The following is an 11,964-nucleotide window of genomic DNA, read 5'->3' as shown; positions in this document are numbered from 1 at the left end:
TGACAGTGTTCAGCAGTTATCAAGCTATATATGTTAACTAGGCACTACATCATGTTGGTTCAGTTGTGAGCAGTTTGATTAAGTAATAGTTAATTGTATTGTTAGCAAATTATAAAATCATATCGAAAGTAAAGTGAATATTGCAAATTGAAAGAGTGATTTGGTGCAGTGAACAAGTGAGTGTGAATTGGTTTGGTGCTCAGTCAATGGAAAATGTGCTTGGAGTTTTCACAAACATGAGCCATTTTGATGATCTGTTTTAGATTTTTGTGCTTAGAGTAGTGAAAATATACCACATACTTGTGAAAATTGCACCAAAGGGATTGAAAAAAACTTGGTATTACAATTGCACCGTTGTGAAAGTGGCGTCTGTCAGTGTGTGACAAACAGTCAGTGAATGCAGTGTCCATAAAACCTAAAACATTATTTTTTTCTAAATCACATTGACACATTAGCCTACTGCATTTTTACAACTGTTGTTGTTTTCCTTTAAAGGTGAATTTATGTTACGCCTTTCTGTTATGAGGCGTGACGTTTTATCATTTTATTTAATCTCAGTATACTACACACCGTTGGGTAACTGCCTTTCTTTTATTGAGTTCAGGCAGTTTTACTGAACAGCAATACAGTTGATTCATCCACAACTGAAATATATTTTAGATTTTATTTCAACAGTTAGACTTAAAACTAAAAATAGAATTTGTTGGTTACATCTACTGCTATTTCTTTCATTCTGTCTATCTGCCTTTTCTATGTCTTACATCCTTATGAACTACAGTTATGGTGGGCTTCTCAACTTAAAGCCCATTTTTCTGCCTCCATGTTTGTCGTTTTTGATCGTCTTGACCAAGACTCAGAGATGGTGGTTTTAAGAGGGAAATAGATGTTGAATGACAAAGATACAAATGTTAATAAAACTGTATTTTTTTTGCCTTAGAACATTTTAGATTTCGGAACAGGGCTTTAAAAATGACAGCTTGCTGTATTTAGCGTTACTTTTTAAAATCTCATATATTGTATGTATTATTTTAAGGTACATTTGACTGGAATGCACTTTTTTTTTTTTTTGTATTTTTGTATTTTTTACATTTAAGAGCTAATGGAAACATACACACTGATACACAATTGAATTATGTTGATTACCCATTTCTTTGAGACATTATTATAATATTAACAATATACATTAATTCAAAAACACAAATGTATGGTACGTGACCCAAGTTACCACGTTTAGTAATTATTTATGCATGAAAAGAATGGCAAGAATACAACTACACACACACACAAAAAGCAGTGAGTGATATACACAAATTTACCTACTGACAATACTGTAAGATATTTGCATTTTGTTCCTCAAAACTTGTTAAAAATTAAAGTGATGTGATTTACACTTCTTGAACTCGGCCTGTAAGGCTGCTCAACCCCCAAGGCTGATGTTTTTAACTAGAGGTTGAGTGTCTCACAGGCTACTTTCAAGGCATCTTTGTGCAGATTGCTATGCCGTTCAGAAAAATCACATGATTTCCCATGTGGAACAATTTACATGTGTAGTTTATCACATGTGGCTTTACATGTTGTCACATGTTATCACATTAACGTCACATACGATCACGTGAAAACGTGCGTTTTTGGAACACTTCATGTGATTACGTGAAATTTGTGGTTTTGGAACACTTTACGTGAAATTCATGTGGTTTTGGAACACTTTACGTGAAATTCATGTGGTTTTGGAACACTTTACGTGAAATTCATGTGGTTTTGGAACACTTTACGTGAAATTAATGTGTTTTTTCCATAAGGGTGGTACTGTGATAATGATACCTTTCTGTTGACCTCTCCACTATTGACTTGATACACTATTCTCACATGATGGGAACCATGTTACATATTGTATGTCTGTGTGAGAATGAATGGTACTGTACACTATTGAAATAAAGGGTTCTTGTCTCATGTATGTTGAGTTGAAGCATACTCACCTGGAATCATGACACATCTTTTCTCACTGCCATTAAAAAAACATTAAATGGTGATCATTCTTGAAAGTGGAATAAGGTGTTGAAGGAATGAAATGTAACTTAAATACATTGTCCCTCCACCAAAGAGTATTATGGATTGAATGAATATCATTATGATTTAATTAATTTGTATGGGTAAACCGAGGAAATAATTCCTAGGGTAAATCAAGGGAATATAAACTTTCTTTGATAGGCCTAACATTAACAGACAAGCATAATGTCCTGGTTTGATATGACTTTTATTCTAATTCAAATTGGGACTATTTTACCATACTTGAGAGCATACTTTTTGCAGACATCATAGGTAATACTTCAGAAAACTATATTTAACGTATCATTATCTCTCTGTTACTTGAAGTTGTTTATACATGGTTGAAAACCTCGATATACAGTATATTTGCGTGCATTCATTCATTGGTTTTATAAAGCTTTTGCCTGTGATCCTAGTGAGGCTTTGAGTGGCTTATCTATTTAAGATTTAAATAGACATTCCAAATCTCTAGGCATTGTTGCAAATTGATCACATCACGTTTACAATGGGTTTAACAGATTTTTCAATCAATGTTTTCAACTGACAAGCAAGTATTATTTCATTCATTGTCAAACAAGTTTTTAATAATACATTAACTATAGTATTTAGCTATTTAGTAGGCCTACCTGACTAGTGAGAGAAATGCCTGCTATGTGGGCCTCTGTGAACTCTATTTATAGGCAGTTGATTACTCTTGCCTAGTTTAAATATTCTGCTATTTTTCTCTGTGCTCGACTGGTTGTGCTCGACTGGTTGTACTGAAGCACAATGCAAAGTGAGGTGTCGGTTGTAGGTTCATCGACTGATGGACATCATGAATTGGATTTTAAATGTTTATTATTGAGCATATATTCATAGAAAGTAGGCCAGCTGTCGACGCTGGTCATAAACGGAGAATATAACTCCAAGAGGGGTGTGAATCGTATTAGCTTGTTTGTATGTAGTAATAACCGGGTAAATAAGCTAGCTAACGTTAGCCATGGTTCTAATGATGGAATCGCAATGCGAGTATTTTATGTATTTCCCTGCCGTTCCCATCACGGACCTTTCCGACCCGTCAAAATACCGAACTCTCCCCCGTCGCAGTCACCTCTATCTCGGCGAGACGGTGCAGTTTTTGTTGGTCCTGCGGTCCAGAGATGAAAGGTCGGGCTCGGGCGAGACAAAGGGAAGTGGGGATAGTGACAGCGGTACCCGGGCTTGGAAGGAGCTGGTAGGGTCCCTCTCCGCTGTAGCAAGTGTCTGCCCCGGCGAGAGCCGACATCGCTCTCAACTTCACCCCCATGAGTTCCAGAGAAGCTACAGCGACGACGGTGCAGACGAGGACCCCGACGAGGTTGACTTTGCTGTGGGTACATCCCATATAGGCAGGAGGGAGTCCAGGAACCGAGGCTTCAGAGAATGCAAGCCGCTTCTCATTCACAATAACACGGGGATTGATGGGCGGCAGTATCGGCGGGCACCGGTGCAGGTAATATGAAATAATGAATGACAGTCGGGTAATAAGTGGAAGGGTAAGAGGGGTCCGTAAGTGGACTAAGCATGGCCAGTTTATTGTATTTTACAATAGGCTACGTGTACACCTCTTGTGTGCAATAGGAAGTGCTGCCATTCAAATGTAAATGTATTGAGCTGATAAGAAAGTGCAGCTGCTCATGCAGCAGAATCACACATATAAACCACAACCAAAGTCAACCAGACCTTTTTCAACTTCCTGCATGCACTGACTCAACAAGCCAAAATACTGTCTCACTCTGACTAAGACAACTTATTGTGATCTGCAGTACAGGCTGGTGCTAGCTAGTAGTTACTGATGACATACAAGACGCCTCAAGCTTGTGAGCCTCAGCACTGTTACGATTTGTCTGAACTTGACTTTGAGAGAGAGAAGGGCTTGTGGAATATTTGCTCGCCATTCCATGTTATTAAGCTGCTCAGTGCCAGTGCAGACAGACAAAAACAACCCACTCATATTTTCAGAGAAGTCATACCACCTCTCATAACACAGCAGCTCATAGCCAAACAAATGAACCTTGGGGTGTTGGCAATGCTGCAAGATAACACCCACTATGACAGTTAATAGTAAATGTGGGCAAAATAATGGGAATGGATTGTTGTATTTGTGGCAGTCATTCACACTTCCATTTGCCATGTCATTTGTGAAAGATCATATTTGACCATCATACACTGCTGATGTGGGAGAGTGGATAGCAGCAGTGACTCACATCCGTATCGATAATCTATAGTCCAAATAAATCCTTATTCTTTCTCTTTGTGAGAGCCCATTGTTTACATAATCTCTCTCTGTGTGGCACAGACACACATACACATTTGCACACACACACACACATAATATAATTTTTCTGTCTCGTCCTCTCTCCTAGTCACCCATGGACAAGCCAGTGGTACTGAACAATGAGGTCATCTTCCCTCTGACCGTCTCATTGGACAAACTCCACGTCAACACACTCAAGGTCAAGGTGAGAGTGTGTGTGTGTGTGTGTATGTATGTGTGATCCGATCGTAGTGACTCTATTCATGTTCATAACCTTGCCATAACCTGTGTATTCCTGTCTGTCAGATCGTAGTGACTCTATTCATGTTCATAACCATCGCAATAACCTGTGTATTCCTGTCTATGTCAGATCGTAGTGACTCTATTCATGTTCATAACCTCGCCATAACCTGTGTATTCCTGTCTATGTCAGATCGTAGTGACTCTATTCATGTTCATAACCTCGCCATAACTGGTGTATTCCTGTCTATGTCAGATCGTAGTGACTCTATTCACGTTCATAACCTTGCCATAACCTGTGTATTCCTGTCTATGTCAGATCGTAGTGACTCTATTCATGTTCATAACCTCGCCATAACCGGTGTATTCCTGTCTATGTCAGATCGTAGTGACTCTATTCATGTTCATAACCTTGCCATAACTTGTGTATTCCTGTCTATGTCAGATCGTAGTGACTCTATTCATGTTCATAACCTCACCATAACCGGTGTATTCCTGTCTATGTCAGATCGTAGTGACTCTATTCATGTTCATAACCTCGCCATAACTGGTGTATTCCTGTCTATGTCAGATCGTAGTGACTCTATTCATGTTCATAACCTTGCCATAACCTGTGTATTCCTGTCTATGTCAGATCGTAGTGACTCTATTCATGTTCATAACCTCGCCATAACCAGTGTATTCCTGTCTATGTCAGATCGTAGTGACTCTATTCATGTTCATAACCTTGCCATAACCGGTGTATTCATGTCTATGTCAGATCGTAGTGACTCTATTCATGTTCATAACCTCGCCATAACCTGTGTATTCCTGTCTATGTCAGATCGTAGTGACTCTATTCATGTTCATAACCTTGCCATAACCTGTGTATTCCTGTCTATGTCAGATCGTAGTGACTCTATTCATGTTCATAACCTTGCCATAACCGGTGTATTCATGTCTATGTCAGATCATAGTGACTCTATTCATGTTCATAACCTCGCAATAACCTGTGTATTCCTGTCTATGTCAGATCGTAGTGACTCTATTCATGTTCATAACCTCGCCATAACCTGTGTATTCCTGTCTATGTCAGATCGTAGTGACTCTATTCATGTTCATAACCTCGCCATAACCGGTGTATTCCTGTCTATGTCAGATCGTAGTGACTCTATTCATGTTCATAACCTTGCCATAACCGGTGTATTCATGTCTATGTCAGATCATAGTGACTCTATTCATGTTCATAACCTCGCCATAACCTGTGTATTCCTGTCTATGTCAGATCGTAGTGACTCTATTCATGTTCATAACCTCGCCATAACCTGTGTATTCCTGTCTATGTCAGATCGTAGTGACGGTGTGGAAGCAGGAGAAGGAGAATGTAGAGATCAGGGAACATGGTTACCTCACCATCCTACAGCTGAGGAGCCCCAGACACACCTTCAGACAGGACCTCAACACCTTCAAGGCCCAGGGTACACACAAACACACACACATGCCTTTGAAATTCAAAAAACATAATACATCATATTCGCATTCAATTAAAGATTGTACAGAATGGTTTTTGACAAATATCTCTCTCCCTCATCTTCCCCCTCTCTGTCCAGTCAGCACCACCCTGAGTGTTCTTCCTCCTCCGACTGTGAAATGTCAACAGATTACCGTCTCTGGGAAGCACCTAACCGTTCTCAAAGGTAGGGAGCTGGGGAGGTCAAACTTTGTTACACTGAAGAACAAACACTATGGACCCTAGTTATAGCCTATAAATGGTAGGGGGTTGTTTGTGGATTTAGAATGGTCTCACACTATTTCTTCTTAACCCTAGACTCATTGGGTGCTTTCTATTCTCAGATTTGTTAAGTCTCACTCTTACCCTATTCTGAAGCAGAGCCAAGAGCTCCTGACTTCTGAACAAAGTAAAGATTGAAACAAGCTTGGCTGGTTTATGGAAGTGCTTAGGCATATAAGTCCACTGAAGTCCATGCTAGTCCTCAGCACAGGGATAAGCTCAATAACAACCCTCTCGTGTGTGTGTAAAATCCTTTTAATTCTTTGGAATTAATCAGAGCCATGTATTTAGAGATTTGGGCCAACTTTAAGAATTTTGAATATTGTTCTAATTCTAGAACTTCAGTTGCATAGCATTATTTAAATATTCCCAATGTAATGTTAATGGGGCGCTAACATGGCTGCCATAGAATGTTGGTGTGTCATGTAAATGCATCATAATGCAGAAACCTCAGTCTATCTAAATACATGGCTCTGGAATGAATCAACCAGGAATGTTAATCACTTGCTGGTGTCCAGTCTGATCTGGTGGCAGTACTGTAGCTGCTTGCGTAATGCCCTAGTGGAGGAGTGCCAAATGAAGGTTCATGGTTGGTCCTGTGTGGCTCAATTGGTAGAGCATTGCACCTGCAATGCTAAGGTTGTGGATTTCGATTCCCGCTTAGGCCACCCATATGGGAAAATTATGCACTCACTGTTGTAAGACCCTTTGGAAAAAAGTGTTTGATAAATGGCATATTTGTTATGTTCTATCCTGTTTGAAAGCAAAGTGCTCAAGCTAGTGGTTATGTTAACACAGTCTTGGTTTATTAACAGCAACAGAGAGCAAAATATGACAAATCAAGTACTTTAGCCTCGCTGCCACTGTGTTACTACATTGTTATGCAATAGCTCATAAGTGTAATGGCTCATACATGATGCTCATACGTGATGTGTGTGTATTTACACTATAGAGTAAGAGCACCCTCTGAAATTACCCTATATTGTCTTAAAGGGATAGTGCGACATTTTGACAAATACAGTGCCTTCAGAAAGTAGACCTATTCATACCCCTTGACTTATTCCACATTTTGTTGTGTTACAGCTTGAATTCAAAATTGATTAAATATGTTTTTTCTCACCCATCTACACACAATACCCCATAATGACAAAGTGAAAACAAGTATTTTTTATACATTTTTGTAAATGTATTGAAAATAAAATACAGAAATATCTCATTTACATAAACATTCACACCCCTGAGTAAATACATTTTGAAGCACCTTCTGGCAGCGATTACAGCTTTGAGTCTTTTTGGTTAAGTCTCTAAAAGCTTTCCACACCTGGATTGTGCAATATTTGCCCATTTATTATTTTCATAATGTGTTGTTTATCATTGCTTGACAACCATTTTGCCTGTGCTTAGCTCCATTCTGTTTTTTTTTTATCTTGAGAAACTCACCAGTCCTTAATGATTACAAACATACCCATAACATGATGCAGCCACCACCATGCTTGAAAATATGGAGAGTGGTACTCAGTAATGTGTTTTACTGGATTTGCCCCAAACATTACACTTTGAATTCAGGACAAAAAGTGAATTGCTTTGCCTCTTTATTTGCAGTATTACTTTAGTGCCTAGTTGCAAACAGGATGCATGTTTTGGAATATTTGTATTCTGTACAGGCTTCCTTCATTTCATAATATTAACCTATTTGACAGACTGAAAAGAAGGAAGCCTGTACAGAATACAAATATTCCAAAACATGCATCCTGTTTGCAACTAGGCACTAAAGTCATACTGCAAATAAAGAGGCAAAGCAATGTTGTTGATCCATCCTCAGTTTTCTTCTATCACAGCCATTCAACTAGTTTTAAAGTCACAATTGGCCTCATGGTGAAATCCCTGAGCGGTTTCCTTCCCCTCTGGCAACTAAGTTAGGAAGGACGCCTGTATCGTTGTAGTGACTGGGTGTATTGATACACCATCCAAAGTGTAATTACTAACTTCACCATGCTCAAAGGGATATTCAATGTCTGCTTTTTGTTTTTACCCATCTACCAATAGGTGACCTTCTTTGCGAGGCATTGGAAAACCTCCCTGGTCTTTGTGGTTAAAACTGTGTTTGAAATTCACTGCAGATAATTCTATGTGTGGGTACAGTGATGAGGTATTCATTCAAAAATCATGTTAAACACTATTATTGCACACAGAGTGAGTCCATGCAATTTATGTGACTTGTTAAGCACATTTTTCCCCCCTGAACTTATCTAAGCTTGCCATAACAAAGGGGTTGAATACTTATTGACTCAATACATTTCATATTTTCATTCTTAATTAATTTTTACACATTTAGAAAAACATAATTCCACTTTGACATCATGGGGTATTGTGTGTAGTCCAGTGACCAATTTTTTTATTTAAATTTATCCATTTAAAATTCAGGCTGTAACACAACAAAATGTGGAAAAAGCCAAGGGGTGTGAATACTTTCTGAAGGCACTGTAAGCCCTTTTTTCCACTTACACAGAGTCAGATTAACTCATGCATACCATTTTTATGTCTCTATAAATACATACACAAACCCCACTTACAACATCCACATCCCATTAAAGGAATAGTGCGACATTTTGGCATCTGAGTGCAGTTTGAAGGAAGTTGAAGGTAGTATGCTAGCAGTTCCTGTAGACTTTCAGTCATTGCACTAACTCTAGTTAGCTGTGGCTCCAGAAACAACCTTCAACTTCCTTCAAACTGCACGCAGAGAAACTGCACTCAGTTGCCAAAATGTCGCACTCTTCCTTTAATGAGGTGGGGTTTGTGTATGTATATAAATATTGTCCTATGGTAGTGACTCCATTGGTTTAGGAGACAATACTACCATGACATCACTTAAACTTCTCCTTCTCTCTGTTTTCCTGTTCCTGTCTCTCTTTTTTACCCCCCACCCCCACTTCCACCTTCCTGTCCCCCAGTATTAAACTCCAGTTCCCAGGATGAGGTGTGTGTTAGCAATGTGAGGGTTGTTCCTAACTTCAACGCGTCCTATCTCCCCATGATGCCTGATGGCTCTGTCCTCCTAGTGGACAATGTCTGGTAATTACAGATTAGGATTTTGGGACCCCCAATCCCAACCTTAACCATTTAGAATGTAATGCTAAACTGGCCTTCGTCAGTGTCTGGTAAACAAGTGTTTGAAAGATGTAATGTCTGTCTAAATATTGTCCGTTTCTTAAACTGCTGTTAAATAAAATGAGCTTGATCAGAATGTAAAAAGTACCACTTTTTGTAACCATGCCAACAACATCCTGTACTGCCTGTCTGCAGCCACCAATCAGCAGAGGTTGCCATGGGGTCGTTCCACAGAATGAACAGTAGCTCCTCCCACCTTCCCAGCATGCTCTCTGCCCTGGAAGAGCAGAACTTCCTGTTTCAGCTGCAGCTCAGAGACCTGCCAGAGGAAGAGTCCAGCGAGGTGAGAGTGGGGGATGAGTCTCAATTGGGCATAAGTCTGACCTCTCCTTGAATCCTTCCCTGAAACCGATAAGTGGTCAATGCTTGTGGAGAGTGTCAATTCATTATTAGGCGAATGGAGGATTATGCTCACCTCCTTGATTACCAAATTCGGCAGAGGATGCACAAGAGTATCCTCAAGGAGGCTAGTGCAGAAATGGTTTAAACATTGGACACTCCCCCTTTGAATCAGCTGTTGTTTTCTCAAATGAGAAAAGCATGCACACATTTAAAAACTAAACGCTACTTATCCTTTTATCTAGAAAATGTCTTGCACAACTAGCTACATTTTGTTTTTAATCGCTTTACACATTTATTTTGGGGTTCCACCCCTGTAAACGTCATTTGCCTGATGACGCGCGAGTGCAGACGTCTCTTTTCATACAAGCGTATTTGTTTCCACGTTTCCTCCTTTTCAAAAGCAGGCGAGGAGAGATTCTCCCACGGAGATAAATATATAGAGGGAGGGAGCGATGGAGAGAAAGAAGAATGTGTAATATCAAATCAAATAGTCCCAGTTTGTAACATAAAGGGGAGCGAAGGGAGTGTCAGTGAGATACATTCCAGACCATAATATCATACTTAAGCCGGATGTACACGACTTTGGCCCCGATCTAGCAGTCCCAGACATGTTTTGGAGATCGGAGACAAAGTCCCCATGTCGTTGCCTACTCGGGACACACGGCCGTCACGGACGCTCGTTTAATGTGAGCGGGTCAGAGACGCAATCTGAGGGCTACCGATCTCGTCTCTGAGCAGTCCCAGATGTCCCAATAATTTCAAACAGGTTTGATTTTATCAGCACAAAATCTGCAATGCTCTTGTAGTGTGAGATGTGCAACGACAGGTTTTGAGAACGGTGATCAGCAATAGCCAATGAGAGCTCGCCAGAGAAGAAACCAGTGAGATGATGACGTTGTTTCGCTTCATCCAGAATGTGTAGACTAGAGCAGGAGCGATGATTACTACTAGTATGCGTTCGTACTTGCCTTTAACCAAAGTCAAAGTGTCATCGTTACATCTTTGACGTTCACAAGCGATGTTATTCAATTCAAAATGTTGGCTATATATTTAAACTCTGTATGGCAAGCGTGAATGTCTGACTGAAAACGTTTATGAGGCTGCTTTGAGCCACAACTCGTAGCTAAGTTAAATCTAATCACATCATTGTTTTAGCGAGACAGCACGGTACGGAGAATCCTCACGACCAAGTGAAGAATCGTCTAGTGTGTGACCCCCGTCTGTGCCACTACGTTGGCAAGATGACAAAAATCGACAGGAAAGATCGCAGTTTAATGTGAGAGGCTCAGCGATTTAAGGATTTTAAAAGTTGTGTAGTGTACACCCGGCATTAGCGTGAGATCATCTCAACTGTCTTAGATTAAACATATGCATGATAGATATGCCAACAATGTCCTTATGTCTACAGCATGCTATCATGTGAGGAATGTGTTTTTATTTCTACTTTAGGGTCTGGAGGTTCCATTGGTAGCTGTGCTGCACTGGTCTACCTCTAAGCTTCCCTTTACCAGGTAGGCCTACATCTACTGATATATAGAACTACCTCATAATCAATAGAACTACCCCACATAATCACTAGAACTACCTCATAATTAATAGAACTACCCAACATAATCACTAGAACTACCTCATAATCACTAGAACTACCTCATAATCACTAGAACTACCTCATAATCACTAGAACTACCTCATAATCACTAGAACTACCCCACACACTCACTATACCTGTTCCATTATAACTACAAGCCTTCCCTTCACCAGATACATGTGCACCCAGTATTAGTTGGAACTATCCCATAATAACTACTCTCCATTAACTACTTAACTGTCCAAATATACCTACCTCATTACTACCTTATTTTAACTACTTCATTTCCCATCCCCAGGTACATTTCGACTCACTACCAGCTGCCCAGCGTGAGACTGGACCGCCCCCGTTTGGTGATGACAGCTTCCTGTCCGAGTGCCGTGAGGCCGCAGGAGCACTTCCGGGTCAAATACACCCTCCTCAACAACCTGCAGGACTTCCTGGCTGTACGCCTGGTCTGGACACCCGAAGGTGAGAGGAGAGGGAGGGAGAGGAGATGTAATAATTATGGAGGGGGATGGTGGACAGATG

At 40.1% G+C, this 11,964-nt stretch overlaps 1 protein-coding gene across 1 annotated transcript; it reads left to right on the top strand.

Moving 5' to 3' along the window:
• Positions 1-2,808: 2,808 nt before the first annotated feature.
• LOC311116181 (trafficking protein particle complex subunit 14-like) lies at positions 2,809-11,931 on the top strand (the record flags this gene model as incomplete). Its single annotated transcript, XM_084191302.1, has 8 exons — positions 2,809-3,517; positions 4,431-4,526; positions 5,889-6,018; positions 6,151-6,237; positions 9,287-9,407; positions 9,639-9,786; positions 11,295-11,356; positions 11,732-11,931. Coding segments are annotated over exons 1-8 (1,336 nt in total), but the record flags the coding sequence as incomplete, so codon positions are not given.
• Between the last annotated feature and the right edge of the window lie 33 nt (positions 11,932-11,964).

The sequence above is a fragment of the Coregonus lavaretus genome (genome assembly GCF_964263955.1).
Source record: "Coregonus lavaretus genome assembly, contig: HAP1_SCAFFOLD_1864, whole genome shotgun sequence".
Taxonomy (NCBI): Eukaryota; Metazoa; Chordata; class Actinopteri; order Salmoniformes; family Salmonidae; genus Coregonus; species Coregonus lavaretus.
This window is presented reverse-complemented; position numbering and strand designations above follow the sequence as displayed.